This window comes from Danio aesculapii, chromosome 20 (genome assembly GCF_903798145.1).
Source record: "Danio aesculapii chromosome 20, fDanAes4.1, whole genome shotgun sequence".
In the NCBI taxonomy this organism is placed as follows: Eukaryota; Metazoa; Chordata; class Actinopteri; order Cypriniformes; family Danionidae; genus Danio; species Danio aesculapii.
In genome coordinates this window covers 48,942,753-48,968,247 of record NC_079454.1, presented here as the reverse complement: position 1 = coordinate 48,968,247, position 25,495 = coordinate 48,942,753, and the positions used below count along the sequence as shown (strand labels likewise).

Here is a 25,495-nt window from a genome sequence, read left to right as displayed (position 1 = left end):
GAGGGATTTTGAGCCATTCTTTTCGCAAAATAGTGACCAGGTCACTGTGTGATGCTGGAGGATCCTGACTCTCTCCCCCGAAACACCCCAAAGTGGCTCAATAATATTTAGATCTGGTGACTGCAGGCCATGGAAGATGTTAAACTTCAGTTTTATGTGCTTATCAAACCACTCTGTCACCAGCCCTGTGCGTTTCGGTGCATTATCATCCAGATACACAGCATCACATTCAGGATAAAATAGTTTGACCCATTGAGTGCACACGATCCTCCAGAATGCTTTTGTAGTCATTGATAGTGACGCACTCATCTAGCACAAGTACTGGACCTAGGGAATGCCAGGATATTGCAAACCATCACTGATCCTCCCCATGCTTCACTCTGGGCATGCAGCAGTCTGGGTGGTACACTTCTTTGGGGCTTCTCCACACCATAACTCTCTCAGATGTGGGAAAGACAGTGAAGGTGGACTCATTAGAGAACAAAACTTGTTTCACATTGTCCACAGCTCAAGATTTTTACTGCTGGCAGCATTGAAACCGACGTTTGGCATTGGCACGAGTGACCAAAAGTTTGTCTATAGTAGTCCGGCCATGTATATTGACCATGTGTAGCTCCCGGCGAATTGTTTTGATGGAAACAGGATCTAGCAAAGATTCTAGAATTGCATCTCGTATATAAACCTTCTATTGTTATCAAAATTAAAAACTTTTATGAAACAATTTTGAATAGCAGCACAATTTACATCGTTATCTCTATCGATGTGTATTTAGGGACGTCTTCAAAATATTAACTTAAAGACTCCCACTATAGCTATATTTGATTGTCTCTGCTTCCTGAATCATACCGATAAGCCTGTCGGGTTTATTCAATGATAACAACCTCCTGAATGTACTTTATCACTCGCGTATTACTCAAATGGTAAGTATAAAAGCACCTCAGTAAGCAGCTTTACGCCTTAATGTAGCAGACTTTACACGCGGAATGAAGTGCAGACTGTGCTTGCAGCATAGAAGCTCATAGAGTCAGAATAAATGAGCGATTAATAGACGTCTGAGTAAAATGGATTCTACAGAATGAGGGAAACTCTCACACACGCACTCACACAGACAGGATGGGATGCGGTAACCATCATGTCAATGGACCGAAGTCATTCAGCGCTGGTCTTTAAGAATGAGTTTGTACAGAAGAGACAGTTGCCATAGAAACTCATTTCAAAAGATACATCCGTGTGCATTTGTACCATGTTTATTTTTATCCCGGCTCGCTTTGTGCGGAGGGTTTATGGCTGATGCCTCTTAGATCTGACCACACACTGTTGGGTTCGTCTTGTCACCTGGTTTACTTTGACAGATGTGGGTTTTAATGTATTCTGACACACATAAGTGTATAATTCTTCCATACTCTCCCTTGATTTTTATTTAAATATTTTTTGTTCTTGTATGATTGAAGTGTTCAGACTAAATCATAAAAACACTTTGTTAACATTCAGCGGTGTAGTCACTAGAGATATATAAATATAGATATAGATGTATTCACTAGTGATATATATATATATATATATATATATATATATATATATATATATAGATAGATAGATAGATAGATAGATATATAGATATAGATAGATATATAGATATATAGATATAGATATATAGATGTTTTGGTCTCATAATGTAAATTGCTCAGTGATTTAATTTTTTTGCAATAAATTAACACTTTTTTTTTCAAAATTTCACATTTATACAAACATTCGACATTTATAAAACCAAATAAATAACATAATATATTGAAATAGAAGAGTAAAGTATTATTTCACACAACTTTTTTACTAATAAATAAAAACAAAACAAATAAATGCAGCATCTTTGTCATTCTTTTATTTCTTCTTCTTCTTCTTCTTATTAATATCATTATAGTTATTATTTATTATTATTATTATTATTTTAAATGTGAAGATAAATATTTAAATTATTTAGTTTAAATTATTTTCATTATGTATTTTTGTGTCATTCTTTTACTTATTATTATTATTATTATTATTATTATTATTATTATTATAATTATTATTATGGTTGTTGTTGTTATTAATATTATTGTTATTTTAAATGTGAAGATAAATATTTAAATTATTATATTTAAATATATATACACAGGGGCGTAGCAGACATTTTAAAAGTGGGGGGACAGCTGTATGAGATCCAAAAGTTTACCTTCATGTAATTATTAATCACCTGTTTCTAAATGGTCTGTCTCTAAAAGTTACATAAATATATATATATATACTGCCTGACAAAAGTCTTTTTGCCAATCCAAGGAACAACAAACAAAATTTTGACTTCTAGTTGATGATTTGATAAAAGGCAAAGGCCTCTAGATTACGCTTATTTTACCAAAATAAAATATGATCATGCCTAGATTGTGAATGATTTAATTAGGACAGTAAGGTCTGACTTTACTGAGACAAAAGTCTTGTCACATAACAGAAATAATGTCCAGTACAGAATATAAAGTCATGCTGCAGTGGAAACAGAATGAATATTGTGTCTGACTCCATCATGAGCTTGGAGGACTGCATTCATACATCTCTGCAATGACTCAAATCACTTATTAATCAAGTCATCTGGAATGACAAAGAAAGCGTTCTTGCAGGACTCCCAGAGTTCATCAGGATTCTTTGGATTTATCTTCAATGCCTCCTCCTTCATCTTACCCCAGACATGCTCAATAATGTTCATGTCTGGTGACTGGGCTGGCCAATCCTGGAGCACTTTGACCTTCTTTGCTTTTAGGAGCTTTGATGTGGAGGCTGAAGTATGAGGAGCGCTATTCTGCTGAAGAATTTGCCCTCTCCTGTGGTTTGTAATGTAATGGGCAGCACAAATGTCTTGATACCTCAGGCTGTTGATGTTGCCATCCACTCTGCAGGTCTCTCGCACGCCCCCATACTGAATGTAACCCCAAACCATGATTTTTGCTTCACCAAACTTGACTGATTTCTGTGAGAATCTTGGGTCCATGCGGGTTCCAGTAGGTCTTCTGCAGTATTTGTGATGATTGGGATGCAGTTCAACAGATGATTCAGCAGAAAAATCGACCTTCTGACACTTTTCCAAATGATCAACTAGAAATCAAGTTATTATTTGTTGCTCTTACAACAGTGGTCGACCACAAGACTTTTGTCAGGTAGTGTATATATAAATTTAGGCAAGTGATTGGATAACAGTTGTTTGTTCTGTAGACAATCCAAAAAAATATATTTCTTAAAGACGCTAATAATGCCTTAAATTGTTTTTTTTTTAAGCAAAATTGCTTTTTTTATTAGAAAAATAAATAAATACTGGACAAGTTGTGAAAATATTCTTGGTCTATTAAACATCACTTGTGAAATACTGGAAAAAGACCACACATTTCAGAGAAGGGCTATTAATTTTGGCTTCAACTGAATGAATGAACAAATAAATGTTATTATTATTATTATTATTATTATTATTTGTTTAATAATACTTTTAAAATTAAATATTCATTTGTATTTAAATTCCTGATTTAATATAGAGACTACACATTTTGTGCCAAATGCTGATTATGTCCTCTTACTATTAAATAAATATTTAATAAAGCTGCATTTTTCTGCCCTCTAACTATATGAAATGCTTCACCTGCAAAAATGAAGGTGCGAGTTACACGCATCAGCAGCTGTGAGACCCAGTGAACCACTTTAACAGCACACGCTTTTATATACATGTCTTTTCAAACTGGCCCGCAGGAACCCTGGGGTTAATAAAGCGTTATTAGTCTGAATCCATGTGCTCCGTAATGGCCAGAGTGCAATGTATCAGTGTCTAAAACCATCTCTCTCTGTGCGTGTGTGTGTGTCTCTCTCGCAGGCTCTGCATCAGCTCTATTATGATCCCAACATCGAGAATAAGAATCTGGCTCAGAAATGGCTGATGCAGGCTCAAGTGTCTCCTCAGGCCTGGCAGTTCTGTTGGGTTTTACTGAGACCAGAGAAGGTAAGGACATCCCGTTCTCTCCGCTGATCTGTTATGGTATGTTTTCCATCTGTTCTTGTCTTTTTACATGGCTGTTTCACACTGATCAGATGACAGCTGTTGCATCGCAGCCGTCAGCCTTGCATCAACTAATCTGCACCTACATTTTCTCTCTAGAGCAACACTTTCTGTTGATATTGTGTCAGTTTGGGGAAAAAGTAGATACTCTTTGTTTGAGCTCACTTGTGGTTGGTAGTGGTGTCTACGATTACAGAAAGAAGTTGTGTGTTTGTTAGTTAGATTTGTTGAATTGGAGTTTGTGAAAGTATTTAGTGCATTACTCTTGCTTTATTGACATTGAAAATCTGACCTCTGCCTGTTAAGTGACTACTCTGTTGTTTTGCCCCCTTTGGATTTGTTTGCTGATTGTAAATATTTGTAGAAAGTAAGTAGGGAGCTTGACGCCATTTTCTTTTGTACTTTTTTTAATTGATTGTTTTTGTGGACAAATGAGGAAGGTAAGAAAGTGTATTTTATTTTCTTTCTTTTTGCTGAAAATAGGAAATTTAGAGGGGATTTAAATTTAGATTGTTTTGTTTATTGTTTCGGCCTGGTCAGCTCCTGAAGTTGAAAAAAAAAAGAGACGAATTTTGTTTGAGAAAATCATTGTGAAAATAAAATCTTTATATATTTTCTTAAGCAGCATTGTCTTCCCTTTCATGTTGCGTCCTTACCCCTAGACGGGGCGTAACACAGGTTATTATTATTTTATTATGATTTTGAAAAACGTTGGAATCCTGTAGCCATAGCCATGGAATCAGCGCAGCGCTTCGTAATATGAAGGCCACACCCACAGAGGAGGGGGACAATCCAAACCACTCCATTGACTTTGTATTTGGTAGGGTGACTCCTTGTCATTTCTGGCGGATAAATGAAATTATCCAATGTCTAAAATTTGCTATGTGACAAAATGTAAAGTAGACAAGCTAAAAAATCCAGAACCAAGTTTTATATCCTGTCGACCCCAAAAAAGGGACACAAAAATAGAGCGCAATATCTCACATTAGAGAACTAATGATTCGCCGACTGTTGAGAAACGCAAGCGGCGTCAGGAAACATTATTTATCACAGTGGCAAAGGATTGTTTCACCAGCCTACGTGAACCCGAAAATACATAATATATATATAATAATATATATATATATATATATATATATATATATATATATATAGGAAAAAATAAAATGAAGTTCTATTTCAGTGCACCTTTTCCTTACCCACCTTTAGATGGAGAAATTATCCCACCAAATGGCCTGAAGTTTTCTGATGTGAGCTCTTTCACTCTACTTTTGTGTGCTACTTTTGTTAACGATGTTTTCTAATTAAAATCATACGATTTCCTGTTAATCCCATAGAAAACCTGAGCGTAGTTAGGCCTGTTGTGATAGTCTTTATATGAAAAGTTCAGATGCAAAACCCTCTAAATCATCAGACCCCTTTTCTTGTAAATGAGCATTTTTCTATCAGGCTCCTATAATTAGGCTCAGAAGTTTCATTTTATAGATAATGAAAAGGTTATTAGCTAGTAAATCAAATATTTTTTATTTACCCTGTTATTTATTTTTTTAATCAAATATTTAAAAAAAAATATTTCATTTGTGGATCTCCTTACTTCCGTGTGCAGCCATGCTGCTGTTGTACATGGTTTATTCTTGGTCATTTTCTTATTCCTTTGTTTTTGAGTGTGGTTCTGAAAAATTTCCGTTTGAAGTGGTATCTAGCCTTTCCCCTTAGCCCTACGCCTTCAAGCTAAAGAGAATTGGGACACCCCTACCCCTTCACGTGAACACGCAAAAAGAGGGGTAGGGGTAAGGGGAAGGGCTAAGGGGTAGAATTTAGATTTGGCCTTAATCACACCTAAAAACGTAACAACCCTACCAATTTTTTTCAACATGGGAACAACAACCGCAGTTGGGTTAGGTTTAGGTTAGGGTTAGCAATGAGCAGTCCAGTTCTCTATTATAGATCAGTGGTTTAAACCCCTTATAAAAATGATTTTTAAATATTTATAGGTCTCCTTTAATCCCTGCAGGTTCCAGAGATCCAGTACTTTGGCGCCAGTGCCCTTCACACCAAGATCTCCCGCTACTGGAGCGACATCCCGGCCGAGCAGTATGACTCCCTCAAATCCCAGCTCTTCTCTCAGATCGCTCGCTTCGCCTCCGGCTCTAAGATCGTCCTGACCCGGTTGTGCGTGGCGCTGGCGTCCCTCGCCCTTAACATGATGCCTGAGGCTTGGCCGGGGGCTGTGTCTGAAATGGTGCGCATGTTTCAGGAGGACGGCGGTGACGTTGACGGACGTGCTCGCTGCTTGGCTTTACTGGAGCTCCTGACGGTTCTTCCAGAGGAGTTTCAGACCAGCCGGCTGCCGCAGTACCGCAAGGGGCAGGTGAGGGGCGCTCTGGGCAGCGAGTGGACGGCCGTGTACCCACTCTTGCAGCAGTTATTACGGCAGCCGGACTCTCCGTCACTGGTCAAAGCCCGCGTACTCAAGTGTCTGTCCAGTTGGGTTCTGTTGGACGTCCCTCTGAATGAGAGCGAGGGCTTAGTAGAGGCCAGTTTTACCGCGCTGGCGGATCCAGAGCTGTTCGATACGGCGGTGGAGGCCATCGTCAACACCATCTCACAGCCCGACTCACAGAGGTCAGTCTTTAGCATTTACATTCAATTATTTGGCAGACGCTTTTGTTCAAAGCGACTCACAATTGAGGAGGCATTCAGTGATCCTACAAGAAGAGGCAGTACAGGCAGGAAGTGCTAATTATGCAGAGGAACTATTTGTGCTCAGAGATTTTAGTGCTAGAGTAAGGAGTTGGGAGGGTTTGTTTTTTTTTTTTTGGAGAGAGAAAGAGAGGGTTTTTCTACAGGTGGTTTGTCAAGCCCACTCACATGAAGCACGCTTCATAAAAGTTTTTTTTTTACTAGATATCAAATAAGTCTCTTACATCTCGTGTGTGTGTGTGTGTGTGTGTGTGGGTATGTTTCAGCTCAAAATACCCAACAAATAATGTTTTGTAACTCGCTGAAACTGACCCTTTTAGGCTTTGATTCAAATTGTGCCATTTTGGTGACTGTAGCTTTAAATTCAAATGAGATGCTCTTTTTCAAATGAGGGCGGAGCTACAAATGCTTATGTGTCAGCATAGTGGCAGATTCAAAAACAAGACTAATCTTCTATGCTAATGGGACAGAGGTCAGTCTTTAGCATTTACATTGAGTCATTTAGCAGATGCTTTTGTCAAAAAAGACTTGCAATAAAGGAGGCGTTCAGCGATTCACCAAGGAGAGGCAGTACATGCAGGAAGTGCTAAATATACTGAGGAACTATATGTACTCAGAGAATTTAGTGATAGAGTAAGAAGGGGGAAGGTTTTTTGTGTGTGAGAGAGAGAGAATGTACGTTTATACAGGTGGTTTGTTAAGCCCACTCACTTGGAATTGAAAATATTTTAGGCGTTGGTGTGTGTTGAGATGTGGGAGATCGTGTAAATAATGTTTTTTTTATTTGTCGTTTGAATGACACCAGTGAATGCGCAGTCCAGCAGTGCAATGCTTCTGTAAAACTCATGAATTGGAGTGAAAAGCAAAAGGTGAATAGGGCTGGGGGATTAATCGAGGTGATTTTCATGCATATTTTGTCAGTAAAGCCGGCTCTAGTGAACCTCCAGTATGTGTGTTTAGACATCCTGATGTTGGCAACTGAGCTGTATGAAAATACAAGGTTGATTCAGATTTGATTCAATAGAATCCAAAGAATGAGAAGATGTCATTAATATTTTGACATTATATATTATTTACAACTATGGCTGTCTGATAAATTGATTTTATCGATTAACTCGAGTGTGTAGTTTACACCGATTTGTTTAAATGAAAATCGTTTGTCACTCTAACACAAGCTACACTCCCCTCTGGGTCAACACCATCGCCAACACCATCTCACAGCCCGACTCAGAGGTCAGACTTCAGCAGTACAACACTCATATAAAATAAATGAAATGGCTGCAAAAGCAATTATGTCTGAGTAGGGCTTTGTTATTAAATCGAGGAGATTTTCATACGCATTTTGTCAGTAAAGCCGGTTCTAGTAAACCTCCAGCACATGCTTTTAGATGGAGCAGAGATTAATGCACAGTAGGGGTTCCACAGACTAGTCGATTGGTCGATTTTAATGCTCTGCTGGGATGCTTTTTGAATGGCGTTGACTAGTCGCACTCCAAATACCATGCAAATACCTTAGAACAGGTCAGGGCTGTTCAATTAGTTTGTCATAGGGGCCAGTTCATGAAAAACATCCCAAGCGAACGGTTGGAGAGATATGACGTGCAATGTGAGTGATGACACAGCAGAGAGCTCATATGCTGTATTTTTGCTCCTTAAGACACCCACGTTGGCTTTTCTACATTAAAATGTTACTATATTGTATTATGAAACTACATATGATCACTGCATTGTAGGGGTGGGCGGTACACCGGTGTCATAGTCATCACCGGTGTGACATTGCGCCACTACATGGATTTTCTAATACCGTCAATACCGTAATAAATCAATTATGCGCCTTGAACGGCTGCATTTACATCAATAATAGCTAAATCTAAATAATAAGGCATTCAATTTTCAAACGTTCAGTTGTGGTCTGAATACCTGTGCTTATACTACAGGGCTCGAAATTGCAACCATTTTGGTCGCATGAGCGCCCGAAATTTAATCTATGCGCCCTGATAATATATTTGGGAGCATTTGTGTGTCTGAATATAATGGTTGTAGTGCAATCTGATTTTCTCTAAAAACTTGCTGAATCGCTCTACCTGCTGCTGTATTGGTTCATATTAGCTGTTAGTCACTCAACGCTTCCCGCTGTCAGATAACAGGGAGCTTTTGTTACTGCAGGAAATGCAAACGGCTGAAGAGTGAAAAGTGCACAGGTTTGCAAACCTCACCTAAAGTTATAATAATAATAATGGCGCAGATGACAGCGATCATGACATGAGGTAAATGTTGATCCGCCAGCTGAGATCAATCGAGTGTTTTCGGAGAAGGTGCCTGAATCTGGATGCGTTGCATTCACCGCGTGTCCAGCGCAAATGTCCACTAAATATAAAATCTAACACTGTACACATCATCGCCAAAGAAGCTCACCTTTACTAAGTTTACACTGAAACTACAGCTCATAACAAAGAGCGGTATTGCGCTGGTGGTCATCACGAGAATCCTGCTCTGTCTGCTCATAAATTGGTGCGGCTGACTCGCCTGCTTTATTCCACCAACACAGAGAAATGAAGATCAGCTCATAACGAGACTGAGCATTTACAATGACCCAAACCGAAACTTTTAAAGAGTGATAGAAGTGAGACTTTCTTTTGTCCGTTCTTCCTTGAGATGTATTTTATTTTGCTATTGAAAGTAATACCATGATATTATACTGTCACCGTTCAAAAGCTGAAAAATACCGGGATATTAATTTTAGGTCATATCGCCCACCCCTACTGCATTGTATAATACGCTTATTTCATGCGGCCGCCATTTTAAAGAACGAAATCGAGGCTGCGGTGGGAAGAAACCCAGAAGTATAGGATTAGCACTGTAAACATTACAACAACATGCTGTGGACTACAAACCTCCAGCTGTTGCTGTGATTTCAAAATGCAGATATGGTGTAAGCAGAACTTTAATATCATTCACTTCAGTTTAAATTAAACAATTTAAAGCATATTAGGCATCAAACAATCTCTTTAAGAGTAATACGCTTAAGTGACCTCCTAGGCTTCAGTTAAATGCCATGAAGACGCTTCCCTGCTTCAGCCTATGTAATCCGGTGACTGATAAAACAATGCAGTCCTCTGTAGCACACCCTTGTGTTGTCTGTAATAGTGTTGTCAGCGCCTACCTTGCGGTTAGTAATGCATTTATATTTCTGCATGCTGTTTGTGTTGCTCTGCAATAACACTTCCAAATCACTAGCGGGCAGTCTGTGTCGAGTTTCTTCACTGGTGTTTTGTTTTTTCTGAATCCTAGCTTAATGTACAAGTAGCTAAAACTCAGTCATTTACCAGTGGGAAATGGCGGACATGCAGCAACTTTAACCAAAAGGTAAACACAAAACAAACGTTTCCATCTGGAACTCTTTCATTTAATTTTTTAATTAAATAACAACAGTGTTCTCTGTCAAAATAAAATATTAATAAACCTCAAATCTGACCATTTAAGAAAGTAAAATGGAGATGTTTGTGCACAATTATTGGCCAGAATTATGATTATTATTATCATGCACACAAATAATTATGTGCACAATTAATCACCTACATTAATAATTAATTTTACCTCATTTTACATTAATACTGTAGAGTAAATAGTAATTATTTTTACTGTAATACAGTCTGAGCATCAGAAAAATTACAATCCAGTTATTATTATTTAATTAAACAACAACCGTGTTTTCTGTCAGCTCAAAATATTATTGAACCTCAAATCTGAACATTTGAGAAGGTGAAAGGGAGATTTGGTGTGCAATTATTGGCCAGAATTGTTATTATGCACACCAATAGTTTTCTCTTTTACGTTATTTACATCATTTTTCATTAGTACTGAAGTATAAAGGTAATTATTTTACTTTAATACAGTCTGATCAGCATCAGAAAAAAATAGTCCAGTTATTATTATTTAATTAAACAACAACCGTGTTCCCTGACAAAATAAAATATTAATAAACCTCAAATTTGAACATTTAAGAAAGTAAAAGGGACATTTGGTATGCAGTTATTGGCCAGAATTATTATAATTATTATGCACACCAATAATTATGAATTGTTTTGTTTTCTCATCTACATTAATTATTACATTTACATCATTTTACATTAATACTGTAGAGTAAATAGTAATTATTTTTACTTTAATACAGTTTAATGAGCATCAGAAATAAATATAGTCCAGTTATTATTTTTTAATTAAACAACAACAGTGTTCCCTGTCAAAATAAAATAATAATAAACCTCAAATCTGACCATTTAGGAAATTAAAATGGAGATTAAAATGGCGCAGTAGGTAGTGCTGTCGCCTCACTGCAAGAAGGTTGCTGGTTCGAGCCTCGGCTGGGTCAGTTGGCATTTCTGTGTGTAGTTTGCATGTTCTCCCTGCTCTGGTTACCTCTACAGTCCAAAGACATGCGGTACAGGTGAAATGGGTAGGCTAAACTGTCCGTAGTGTCCGACTGTGTATGGATGTTTCCCAGAGATGGGTTGCAGCTGGAAGGGCATCCACTGCGTAAAACATGTGCTGGATAAGATGGCGGTTCATTCCGCTGTGGCGACCCCGGATTAAAAAAGGGACTAAGCCGAAAAGAAAATGAATGAATGAATTATTCACACCAATTGTAATTCTCTCATCTACATTAATAATTAATTTTACATCGTTTTACATTAATACAGTAGTGTAAATGGTAAATATTTTACTTTTAATAAAATCTAATGAGCTTCAGAATTTTTTTTTATTATTTTTAATTAAACAACAACCGTATTCTCTGTCAGCTCAAAATATTAATGAACCTCAAATCTGAACATTTAATAAAGTAAAATGGAGATTCAGTGTGCAATTATTGGCCAGAATTATTATTATTCTCACAAATAGTTTTTTACATCATTTTACATTAATACTGTATTGTGTATGGTAATTATTTTACTTTAATACAGTCTAATCAACAAAAAAAATACAGTCCAGCTCTTTTTTTTTTATTAAACAACAACGGTGTTCCCTGACAAAATAAAATATTAATAAACCTCAACCTGAACATTTAATAAAGTAAAATGGAGATTCAGTGTGCAATTATTGGCCAGAATTATCATTATTATTATTCACACAAATTGTAATTTTCTCATCATCTACATTATTAATTTTACATCATTTTACATTAATACTGTAGTGTAAATGGTAATTATTTTGCTCAAATACAGTCTAATCAGCATCAGAAAAAATACAATCCAGTTATTATTTTTTAATTAAATAACAACAGTGTTCCCTGTCAAAATAAAATATTAATGAACCTCAAATCTGAACATTTAAGAAAGTAAAAGGGAGATTTGGTGCGCAATTATCAGCCAGATTTATTATTATTATTGACACAAATTGTAATTTTCTCATCATCTACATTATTTAATAATTTTACATCATTTTACTTTAATACTGTAGTGTAAATGGTAATTATTTTGCTCTAATACAGTCTAATCAGCATCAGAAAAAATACAATCCAGTTATTATTATTTAATTAAATAAAAACCGTGTTCCCTGTCAAAATAAAATAATAATAAACCTCTAATCTAAAGATTTACGAAAGTAAAAGAATGATTTGATGCACAATCGTTATTATGCGCACACCAGTAGTTATGAAAAATTGTAATTTTCTCCACTACATTAGTTATCACAGCTAATACATTTAACCATTATTGACCTATACCTCACCTTCGAGAACAATAAGAAAAAAAGCATCCATTTGTACAGCAGGTGATTGAGGGAGTGAGAGAAATGGTGTGATTGAGAGCAAGCACAGGTGAGATGAAAGTGTCAGAGAGAGAGAGAGAGAGAGATACTTGTAAGAAGAAAGACAGAAACAAAGGCAAACTGAAACACAGTGTCATCAGTGAGAGAAGGGGGGGTTTTGGTGGCGACGGCGGCAGGTTTATTTCAAGGATGGCTGGCGTTTCCATGGAGATGGAGCGAGCCAGCGATGTCTTCCGCTCTGATTGGTTCAGCCCAACCCCCCCGGCCGCTGAAGCAGGACCTCCAGAGGTGAACACATTCTCCATTGAGGTTAAAGCGTTGATGGAGACAGACAGCGGTCTAATGCTGCAGGTTAACAGTGTCTACAGGTGTCTTTTCACCTTGCGGAGCATGAGGGAGATGATTAGAAAAATGACCTTTAGAAGGATTTAGATTTTTCAGGGAAAGTGGGTGCACATTTTGTTTGCATTGAGTTTGTTTCGTGTTGGCTCCAGGGTGTCTGTGGGGTCTGAAAATGTCGGTACGATTGGGTATCGTTTGGGGTTTTTTCGATACCGGTGCTAAATCAATACTTTTAAAATGGTACCGGTGCCTGAACCGATACTTTTGAGCCACAAAATTAAGGTGGATGACTGTAGAAAAATCTTTTTAGAAATAATTTAAATAGAACAATATAATTTAAGTTTAAAGTAAACATCAGTTCATATTTTATATATTTGAATTGCATCAATATATTTCCTTCATTTGTTGGTTAGCATGAATTTAAGATTTGCATTATGAAATCACATTAGCTTCCAACTAATCTGTGGAAAGGCTGTCATCAAAATACTGAACTCCTTTTTCTCTAGGGTTGGGGCTTGTGACTATGTTTACATGGTTATCAGTAATCTAATAATTTGCCTTAATCTGAATGAGACGATAATAACAAGATGTTTACATGAGTTGCTTTTTAAATGTTCTTTTCATGATCCCGTCTTACATGTTATAGTACAGGGGTGTCCAAGCTACGGCCCGCGGGCCATCTGCGACCCACAATCAGTTTTGTGGCGGCCCGCAAGGCTTTTTAAAAAATATTAATAGAATCTGGCCCACTATACAAAAATGAATCATAATTCAGTAAATAACCACCAGGTGTCGCTATGACATGCCTTCAATTAGGCTGCAGTTCCTGTTATGAAGTAAAACTAACCGAACAAACTGAAGAAACATAATTGATGATCACGTTTTGGCGAGCCATGGCGCAACCAAGAAAAGGGAAAATCAACAGTGAGTGCAGGAAATTTCAGTCACGTTGGGTCAAAGAATATTTCTTCAGCGGGAAATGTGTCTTTAATTTGCCAGGAATCAGTTGCAGTAATGAAGGAATATAATATTAAAGACATTATGAAACAAAACATTAGGCCTTCAGCTCTTACACTGGTGCCGAACGAGATCAAAAAGTAAAACAATTAGCAGCTGCCCTATCAGCTCAACAACAGCAGTTTTTTCGTGCTAATAAAGTGCAAGAAAATTCTACGCTGGCTAGTTATGAGGTAGCTCAGCTAAAAGCACAGCACAGGAAACCCTTCTCTGAAGGAAAATTTATAAAGGATGAGTGTTGCAACTGTCATTTGCCCAGAGAAGATTCAAGATTTTCAACGCAAGTCTTTCTAGAAACACAGTTGGATGACGAGTTAAAGTAATTCCATTATAATAAACACACACATCTATCTATCTATCTATCTATCTATCTATCTATCTATCTATCTATCTATCTATCTATCTATCTATCTATCTATCTATCTATCTATCTATCTATCTATCTATCTATCTATCTATCTATCTATCTATCTATCTATCTATCTATCTATCTGATGTATGTACAATTTGGCTCGGGACAACGTTTTTTTTTGCAGCTGGCCCTCGGCCCAAAAAGTTTGGACACCTCTGTTAAAATACATGGATAGATTAATGTCATTGCGTCACCGCTAGGGATGCAACGATTAACCGGTTTCACTATTAACCCCGCTTTAACTTGTCATGGTTAATTAATCGTAAAGGCTTCTCAACACCGTGTTTGTGCACAGAATAAAACTCATTATACAAAGTTATGCCGACTGCTAGTTTGTACACCGAGACCGTTAACCGCGTACACTGGACTAACTATGACTGAGGCTATCATCATAGTGGCAAAGAATGGTATTGCGCAGGTGGTCATCGGGAGAATCCTGCTCTGCCCCACTTGCATATAAGGCCGACTCGCGTACTTTAATCCATGCCCAAAACAGAAAAATGTAAATCAGCGCATAACAAAACTGCCATAACATCTATAATCGTTGCATCCCTAGTCACCACGCTATCTATGTTTCCTCCAAAGTTTCATGTAATTTCAGGTGTTTCATTTGTAATTTTTCCCTTTTAACAGCAGTTTCACTTTCATTCAGGAACATTTCATTCATGCCCCCATGACAAACTGAGGTATTTGATGCGAGCATTAAGTAAGGACCGGTGGAAGAGTGCTCTTTTAATGGAATTTGATACAGCATGTTGAATAGAAAGGAAAAACCCCTGCATTTCGTGACGCAGTTGTCTGGGGTCCTTTATGATAATCAAAAAGGCTTTTGCATCTGAACTCTTCATATTTATTTGAATTAAAAATATGTAACAAAAAATAAAAATACAGTTGCACTTGACTGAAGTATTATACCTTTGATAAACCATCTGAAGCTGAATATTACCACACAGTTATGAATATTAATAAACTTGTCAGTTTATTTTAATTACATGCATAATTAAGCCATAATTTAATTCCGTCTCAGACAAACTGACAGCGCTGAATAATTTAGTATTATTAATGCATCCATTTATTCCTGCATCATTCAGATATTTTCCTCAAAGCAGGTTTTATGATCTGATCTAATCTGAGCGCGTTACGATGTTTTTTCTTTTTTAAATCAGCCCTTTTCATTTAAAAAAAGCCAGAATAGTCATCTCAGCATGCCGTATTCAGCCCCAGGGCCTTGTTTTTGACGCGCTGTTGCAGACTGACAGTAGATTTGATGGGTAAACTCGTGGCCTGCCAGTGTGTGAGTTTTTTCACTCTCTCGATTGTAACATTTTGAGATTCTGCTGAACACGATGTCTGTAGTTCGCTTGCTGTGTGCTGCTGTTTGTTCAGTATGGCGAGCATGTCAACCTGCTCTTAAAGGTCGAACACTAAAAATAATAATTCATTGGATTTACTAAAAAAAAGATTAGGGTACAGTTGAAGTCAGAATTATTAGCCCCCCTGAATTAATAACCCCCCTTTATATATGTTTACCCCCCAATTTCTGTTCAACAGAGACGATTTGTTCAACATATTTCTAAAGATAATAGTTTTAATAACTCATTTCTAATAACTGATGTCTATTATCTTTGTCATGATGACAGTAAATAATATTTGACTAGATATTTTTTTTAAATACTAGTATTCAGCTTGAAGTGACATTAAAAGGCTTAACTAGGTTAATTAGGCAAGTTAGGGTAATTAGGCAAGTTATTGTATAACAGTAGTTTGTTCTGTAGACCAGTGGTCCCCAACCGCCAGCCTGCGGACCGATACCGGACCATGGATCAATTGGTACCGGGCCACACTAGAAATCGTTAATTACTTCTGTTTTATTTATTATCTAAGTCTGAATGATCTTTTATTTTGAAAAGTCTTTTATTTTAAAAAATGACCGTATTCTCTCGGTTACATCTCGGTCACTTGAGCACCAAAATGTAACCCACAGCTAGCAAAATGAGTAAGAAACAGACTTCTTTGGAAAGTTTTTTGCTAAGGGGAAAAGGCCTAGTAAAGCAGTGGTTCTCGAACTTTTAAGCCAGCTACCCCCAATGTAACATTGTCAAGAACTCGCGACCCCCCCCCCCACTACCAAAGCATATACAAACAATAAAAATAACTTCTTTTAAGCTGTATTTTAACTATATTTACTATACATTAAAATTATTTTAGCTTACCGTTAAATGAGTACTGTTGATATTAGAGCAAGTGAATCCAAACTTTATAAACTCATCCTGATATTTCTGACGTTTCCTACTTTGGTCTTAGTCTTAGTCTTGCTCAGTTAAAGTAGACGGTTCCGATGGCTCGGACAAACTGTCCACAGTTTCGTCAACATTTTTAGATTTGCGAATTACAAATGTATCCATCTCTGCAGTTGCGGTTTTCACATCCAGATGCATGCTGTAGTGATAACTAGCGAGTTAGTCACTGCACTGTTATGATGTTCGATTCCCTTTATTTTTAAACACTAATCAGTAATATATTTTTTTAAATCTGAAAATATTTGTTTGTAGCTTTCAATACTGAAAAATATCTATTTTAATCGCTGAAAATTACACAATTTTTTACACAACTCTCGCGACCCCTTGAAATTATTCTGCTACCCCCGCAGGGGTCGCAACCACCAGTTTTAGAACCACTGCAGTAAAGGACCCGCAAACTGCCAAGGAATGGATCCACAACCCATTTGTCAACAAATCCTGTGAATGACCACAATGGCAAATGGGAATCCCAAATGGTGGTGGCTATTCACATATCACGTCTTTTTCATGCGCAAGTTCGTTATTTCCAATGGAGGCGCGCGGCTTGCTCGCACATATCATAGGACAAGAGCTGACCGATCAGCTTCATACTTTGTATGCAGTACAGTGGTCTTTCATTATTCGTGGGAGTTTCGTTCAAAAAATAACCCACAATAGGCAAAATCTGTGAAGTAGTCCGCTTTATTTTTTACAGTTATTATAAATGTTTTAAGGCGGTAAAACCCCTCACTACACACTTTATACACTTTTCTCAGACAGGCATTAAAGAGCCCCTATTATGGGTTATTGAAAATGATCTTCATGCAGTGTGTAACACAGCTCTAAGTGAATGAAAACATTCAGCTGAGGTTTAAATCTTAAAGTGAACATCGTTTAAAACTATTGATTCTTTAGCGAAATATTTGACTCGGAGTCGAATAAACGAATCGATTTGGGTTCAGATCTTTTGTTTGATCGCGTCAACGTCAATACAGAACATCACCAAATATGTACTTCCAGTTCAGGTAAAATTTGCATGCGCTTTCCCTCCACACACTAGCAGAGGCGAGGGGGATCACGGGACTGATCATAATGCGAAGATGACGATCGCTGATAGATGGAGATTCGGATGAGGGGAATAAAGGGTTAAAGTTATATAGCCAACCTAGTGCTGTGTTTGTTCCTGTCATTTTTCTGATTTTTGATACAATAACCTACACTGCAACACAGGATTCGCCTGCCGTTTGCTATTAGAGGAAGGAGCAGCATGTTGTGTGGATAATGTTTGAATAGTTCGGACTGCTGAGCGAATCACTGGTACAACCCTTCTTACTCCCCAAGAACTGTACTTATCCAGAGCGAGCAGAAGGGCTGCCAAAATCACTCTGGACCCCTCACACCCAGCACACTGCCTCTTTGAACTTTTACCTTCTGGTCGACGCTACAGAGCACTGCGCACCACAACAGCCCGACACAGAAACAGTTTCTTCCCTCAGGCAATCCATCTCATGAACACTTGATGATAATAATTGTGGAACCAACATCACTACTTGCCATACACTTTTATACACATATACACTTATTTAACAACACACTTTACATGCCAATTTGCACATAACAGCTGCACATATAACGTTGTATATAGTAATAAACATGTACATACACTTGTCAATCTGTATATTTGCACTCACTACTTCTATTTTTGTTTTTAAATATATATATTATCTGTTTTTTGTCCTGTCTCTGTAATTCTGTTGCACTGTAGAAGCTCTGTCACGAAAACAAATTCCTCGTATGTGTGAACATACCTGGCAATAAAGCTCTTTCTGATTCTGATTCTGATGTTGGCATCCGGCGTGATGTTCTTTTTTCTGCAGTCACTGATCCACAAAACTAGCAGACTCCATCCTTAAGGGGGTCACACACCGGATGCGCCGCACTCATAACAGTTGGTAGTAACACACACCGGACGCGCACATTCGCAAGTTATGTAAAACTTGCTGCGCTCATAGCGGGGAAATGAAAACAAAACCTTCGTTGCAGCACATTTAAAAACAAAACACTGATGACCCATGTCTCCCAATTCTTGTTCTTCCACTTGTTTTGGCTACACAACATGGCGTCTCTCTGCCGTCGGAACACTGTAACAGGTAAAAACTTTCTTCGAAGTTATCAAGCATATTAATGAAGTTACACCTCATTCACAATAGAGTACGCTGATTGGTTTGAACCAAGTCTTTCTCTTGAATTAATGCTGCACGCTCAGAGACGTCACAATGTACTCGCAGGTAGAGACATCCACTCTCCTCACTGGAAAACACGCAAGGATCTAATTGGTGTGACGCAGCTTCCAAAATTTGTTTCAAACCGGAAGAACGAATTTGCTTGAAACAATATAAAACAACCAATTTTCTCTTTTTTGTGAAATATATGTGTCCTAATAGTGTTTTTAGCAGTGTGCGACACATATATGACCGTCAACATCTCAAAAAACGTGTTTGGTGTTTCGTGACGCTTTAATAAAACACATCAGGTTACTGTGAGGTTGGGATTAGGGTTGGGGTAGGTGTAGACATTCATAAAGCACAATATTGGGCTCATGTACAAGACATTAAATAAATAAAAACTCCAGGTTTGTACAGCCTACTTGGAGCTCAAGGCCCACCCATTTAGAGCTGGCTCCGACCTCCGTTTATACCCTTCTCAATAATTCTGACTCCATTTGTATATGGGCTGAATTTAAACAAACATAATAATGAATTCAGCCTAAATGAATTTTTTGCAACAACTTATAAAAAAAAAAGCTTAAATTAGTAAAATCCAAATAAATGTTTAGTTTTTTCAGTGCGTCAATGATTCTCCATTGATTTGAGTTCTTTTCACCTCTGTCCTTTTCTTTCCGGCTTTGTGTCTCTATCAGCTCCTCTCACTGTTTAAACGCATTACAATCAAGCCTCTCGGGAGGATGCCATTGGACCAAATGCATTCTGTTGCCAGGCAACCCATTTCATCTGTCTCCTGGTGTTTGAGGGTAATTACACAGAGAGGCAGAGGAGCGTCCGCGGCCATAAAAACACTGCACACAGGAGCGTTTAAGTTGACGCCATAAATCTGTGCTCTGATCAGTGGATTCACTCAAATTTGTCATTCTGAGAGACAATGTAAATGAGGATGCACAGAAATGATAGTATAATAAATACAGTCAGAATCATTACCCCCCCCCCTCGTATATTTTTGTCCCCCAAGTTCTGTTTAATGGAAAGAAGATTTTTTCCCAACACATTTCTAAACATAATAGTTTTAATAACTGATTTATTTTATCTTTGTCATGATGACCGTAAATAATATTTGACTAGATATTCTTCAAGACACTTCTATACAGCTTAAAGTGACATTTAAAGGCTTAACTAGATTGAGTAGGTTAACAAGTCAAGTAATAATCATTGTATACAGAGGGTTTCCGCGGGGTCTTAAAGTCTTAAAAAGTCTAAAATTTAAAAATTGTAATTTTAGGCCTTAAAAAGTCTTAAATTTGCCGTTCTAGGTCCTAAATAATTATGCACAGGTCTTATTTTTCCAATGTCCATGTAACGCTACATCTAATGCTCATTTAATGCTTTGTTTTCGTGGTGTTGTAGTTCTTTATTTCACTAATCCAAATGTAATTTGTGGTATTACAACTACAAATAAGACCAATATACAATAGCCAATCAGCTTTCTGTTATTGAACCCAGTGCGCGCGGTGAATGTGACATCATCGCTGTGTTTGCTGAGGTTCGCTTTGGGTGGACGCAACATGATTTCGGCTGGCAGAGCGCATGAAATATTTTGAGACTCGAGTGAATAGTTGCGCCACAATTGAGGTGAATATGAAACACTTTGAAGAGATTTTCTCTGAAACGGGTATGACTGTACACACATCTTTATGATCCGTCCATGCGTGATCATAGGGAGAACCAGATGACCAATAATTTTTGGCTAGAAATTGCAACAGCCGTGGAAAAGGTGGAACGTTTCTGGAAAAATCTGAGGGATAAGTTTGTTAAAACATGGCAAAAGTGGAGACCCAGGTGGTTTTAATATTACAGAATCTGTTTTTCCACCAGTCATAGGTTTTACACTGAGGTATATGTTACAATTATGAATTTAAAACAATTTAATAGTTACAAAACTATAATTAAGGAACAAACATATGTCTTTGAAAACTGGAAAAGAATGTTTGAACCTATCAGTTTACAATATACTGATGCCCAATTTCTAGGCTTTATTGGTGAAAATGGCCATGAATATTGGACCATTATTGCCTTTTTAGCTTATAAGTAGAGCACAGAAACTAGCCAGACAGTAATGTGTGAATTGTGGAGCGGGCTAAATCTAAAAAAAGTCAGTATTTTTAAGTAAGTGTACTTTTTTGTTGCCATTAATATTTAACTTTCATAGGTAGAGCTGTCCGAGATATGAACAAAAGCAAGTGGGGAATCAAGGTTTGATTTAAAAAATGTTGAATGGTTATAAAAATCTTTATAATAAATTATAAAAATAATTAAAAAAAATTAGTTTAAAAATCTTCAATGATATTAATGATATGACGTAGTTCTGGAAACTTTCTACTTCTCTGTTTATCCTTCTGATTTTATTGTCTGTTTCTTTTCACCCCCTGTCAGTTAAATGAATATCTCAGTGGCGAACGCATCAAGTATAAAAACCTCGTCCGTTTCGTGAGGTGCGCGATGCGGCGCCAGGCGAAAGTATAAATCAGCCTTAAAATGTTAGTTTGTTTGTTTGTTTGTTTTTTCTGTAGTTCATTAGTTCATCTAACCTGTCTTCAGTACTGTTCAATTTGAATACGTGTATTTTACCACTAATTTTGTGATTTTTGGATTTTCTCTTTATGTGTATGCATGTTTTTGATATTGTGATATAGGTCTTAAATTTAATACTTAATGGTCTTAAAAAGGTCTTAAATTTGACATTATGATATCTGCAGAAACCCTGATACTGATGGTTTGTTCTGTAGACACCTGAAAAAATATTGCTAAAGGGGCTAATAATATTGTTCTTAAAATGGTTTATTAAAAATTAAAAACTGCTTTTATTCTAGCCGAAATAAAACAAATAAGACTTTCTCCAGAAGAAAAAATATTATAGGAAATACTGTGAAAATTTCCTTGCTCTGTTAAACATCATTTGGGAAATATTGAAAAGAAATTCACTGGAGGGCAAATACTTTTCACTTCAGCTGTATATGATTTAATATGGCTGTATCTTTTACCATGCTTACACTAACAGGTGACTAGCATAGAGAGACTGCATGCATTTTCCTGATGGTGTTGAAAGCTCTTCTTGACCTTGACGGAGCTGACATTAATGTGATTATTTATTTATTTAGATCCTGGTCTAGTAAAGCGTTTTAAAACCAGAACTCATAAATAAATGCAGTCACCAGAGCCACAACCTCACCAGTCCATTAGATCAATTAATCCAGGAAAGACAAGGTCACACAGCACACACTTTAAGATTCGATCAATGAAAAAGTTACTATAATCGATGTGTTTGGGCTATAATCATTTGTTGATATGTCAGAATTATTAGCCCCCCTTTGATTTTTGTTTTTCTTTTTAAAATATTTCCTAAATGGTGATTAACAGAGCAAGGAAATTTTCACAGTATGTCTGATAATATTTTTTCTTCTGGAGAAAGTCTTATTTGCTTTATTTCGGCTGGAGTTTTTAATTTTTTATAAACCATTTTAAGATCAAATATTAGCCCCTTTAAGCTTTATATTTTTTCGATAGTCTACAGAACAAACCATCGTTATACAATAACTTGCCTAATTACCCTAACCTGCCTAGTTAACCTAATTATCCTAGTTAAGCCTTTAAACGTCACTTTAAGCTATCCTGAAAAATATATAGTCAAATATTATTTACTGTCATCATGGTAAAAATAAAATAAATCAGTTATTAGAAATGAGTTATTAAAACTATTATGATTAGAAATGTGTTTAGAAAAATCTTCTCTCCGTTAAAAACAGAAATGGGGGGGGAATAAATAGGGGGGCTAATTATTTAGGGGGGCTAATAATTCTGACTTTAACTGTATACATATTTTACAGTTTAATTCATCATTGCAGAATAACATCAGGTTTTCCAACTCTTGAATAATAGTGTAATAAAAAATCATTTTTTTTTCTCCCCTTAATTTCTTTCCCAGAAAATATCTTGTTCATCACTTTTGCTGAACCGACTTTTCCTTCATTTAATGCTACAAAATGTCGACCAGAAGACATTTAATATTTAATAATACATTAATGGAGAGTGGACATTGACTCGACTCATTGATTCCAATAAACTTTAGCAAGGGTATGTTTATATAAAGCATAATCGATACTTTCAGCATTCAGTCAAATGTTGAGTCCTCCATCATCATGCGGTTACATCATCTGTGAAGGATCCATATAGTAATGCATTAAAATTTGGACCGAATCTAGTTTAGCATAAGGTTGCTCCCTGCCGCTTGGAACAGACTGCAGTGCCTTTTAAATGCTGCCAGTTTGGATTTTGGACCCACTCTTGGTCTTACATGGTGCATCAATGTCTTATTTTTAAAAAAAGCGGAAGAAAAAAATGGTGTTTTCCATGATATATGACCTTTAAAAAAACATGAGATTCTTTTATGTGGTTTAATGTGCGCTTGGGAGACCTTCTCCCCCTTAAATACTGCAGAAACCCATTTAAACCATGAAAAACGAGATCTACTGAACTGGGAAACATCTATAATTGATCATAATCATGTTACATCGCAATCTCTGAAGAACTATCATCTCGCTCTTAAAGCATTTGGTCCTGTTTAATCATGTGATCACACATAGGCTGCATTTGCACTGCAAGTCTTAATGCAAAGATCTGATTGTTTAGCCATATTCAATTTTTTGCCCTGGCTGTTTACGTCACCTCCTATCTGTCATCTGTTAACATTAAAGAACCCATATCATGCATTATAAAAAAATGCATTCTAATGTATTTCAATCGGTAAAGGAAGGGGCACACATCACATTTTCAATGTAGTATAGATGCCATATGTGAATAGCCCCATATTAAATTGACCTGAGAGATGCATTTAAACACAATTAAACACATATTTGGCAAACTACAGAAAAGAGGCAACCATTTTAATCAAACTTACAGGTTGTAATCCAGAGGAAGAAGAAACTGGTCCATATGAACAGTGTACTGACAAAGTCCATGTTAAGGTCTGACAAAGTCCCCTACATTAAAGGTGCAGTATCTAAGTTTGACACCCAGTGGTTAAACAAGGTATTGCACTTCTGGTTTAAAACAGGGCAGCAATGTGATCGTGCACGACAATCCGCAAACGTCAATTTTTTTACGCGACGCTTCAAAACCTTCTCCACCAATCAGATTGGCACTTTTGTTCACGTGCATGGAGCTGCTGAAGTTACAGTAAACTGCACTTGGAGGCGCTCAAGTGCAAAACTGTCAATGTGAGCGCACATTGAAGAAGATGCCCAGAGACGATATAAACGTGGAGCTGCTTATTGCACTGGTGAACAATAATGATTTCTTCATTTACTTAAACCATCCATCCTTGTTCGAATCGCCAGTAACTTTTAACAACCAGCGCATCAACTTCCTGTCTTCTTCTTCTGTGTTACAAGCGGGTGTTACAAGTTGTGTAGCGCCATCTAACGTCAAGGAGTGATTTTGCATACTCTTCTGCTTAACGCCAGTGAAAATCGCTTGGGTTTGAAACCAGGAAAAACGTTTCAAAACACTGACGATAAACGCAAACGAAAAGCCTCGGTGTGTACGATCTTTAGGATGAAGATTTTCCTAATATGCACATTAAGATTTGTATAAATATGTGCATTAGTAAAGCTTTACTGCTGGCTGAATTGAACATGTTAATGTAAATGTGAATATGCACATACTTTTCTCTTCTTTGTTGTAGTTTTACAAAAAAGAAAGATATTGAGAAGAACAATTGACAGTAAAGTCAAAAAAAGTTACCTGTAGATGCGTATATTTTGGTCGTTGGTTCTGACGCGTTTGTTGCTTGAACGGGTCAATAATAAAGTGAAACGTCCATACCTTTGCAAATAAAGTTGGATATTCCAATCCATTTATTGCCCGTTTTGTCAAAATTAAAAAAGTAAACATCAAAACAAATATAAACCCGTTCTCACAGCCATGACGTTCAAAAAGTTTGTTTGACCTTCTTCTACCCCTCAGCTCTACGTGAGGAGAGCATAAATACCATTGACAGCCTCTAGTGGCGTGAAAGAAAATTGCAACCTATAAATGGCTCCAACATTACCCAATCTCTTTTCTGCTGTGTTACGCTCTGTTAAACTTTTGTTCAAGCAACCACTGATTGGGACATTATTATTATTATTACTATTACGCCTATTATTAAATTGTAATATTTTTATAGCAGTTTAAGACTAGAACCGCCGGAAGTCGCTGTATGCCTAAAATTGCCAGTGCAGGGAAATTTTACCCAGCACAAATTTTGTTTAGAAATTGCTAAAAACAAACAAACATACTATTTCACTGTTTCTTTTGCCACTGTTAGCAAAAAGTGTCTAATAATTATTTCAGGATAACAAGATGATTTCAGGATTTCAGGTTATGAGTAGGTTAAAATGTCTACATTTGTTACTCCACTTATTTCTCCAGACTCTCCATCATTCATTGCATTTTGTTTTTTAATAGCTCTACAAATCACCTTCTTTTAGTCATTGTGACTTAATTAATTTATTATAACCACTAATTCAGAGAGTGAAATTGAAAAAGTCATTGGCGAGTAATTTCAAACATAAGCAGTGCATGAATACAAGCATTTTTTATAGTGAGTAAATTTGACCCACGCTGGCGCTTACACGTA

General features: G+C 36.9%; 1 protein-coding gene across 2 annotated transcripts in view; it reads left to right on the top strand.

The window, feature by feature from the left end:
- The window catches only part of ipo13b (importin 13b), a 119,924-nt gene that overhangs the window by 18,143 nt on the left and 76,286 nt on the right, over positions 1 to 25,495 (top strand). For both annotated transcript variants that reach the window (XM_056480801.1, XM_056480799.1), the window contains exons 2-3: positions 3,887 to 4,012; positions 6,084 to 6,694. In XM_056480801.1, coding sequence (XP_056336776.1) covers positions 3,887 to 4,012; positions 6,084 to 6,694 — 737 coding nt within the window. The remainder of the gene's footprint in view (positions 1 to 3,886; positions 4,013 to 6,083; positions 6,695 to 25,495) is intronic.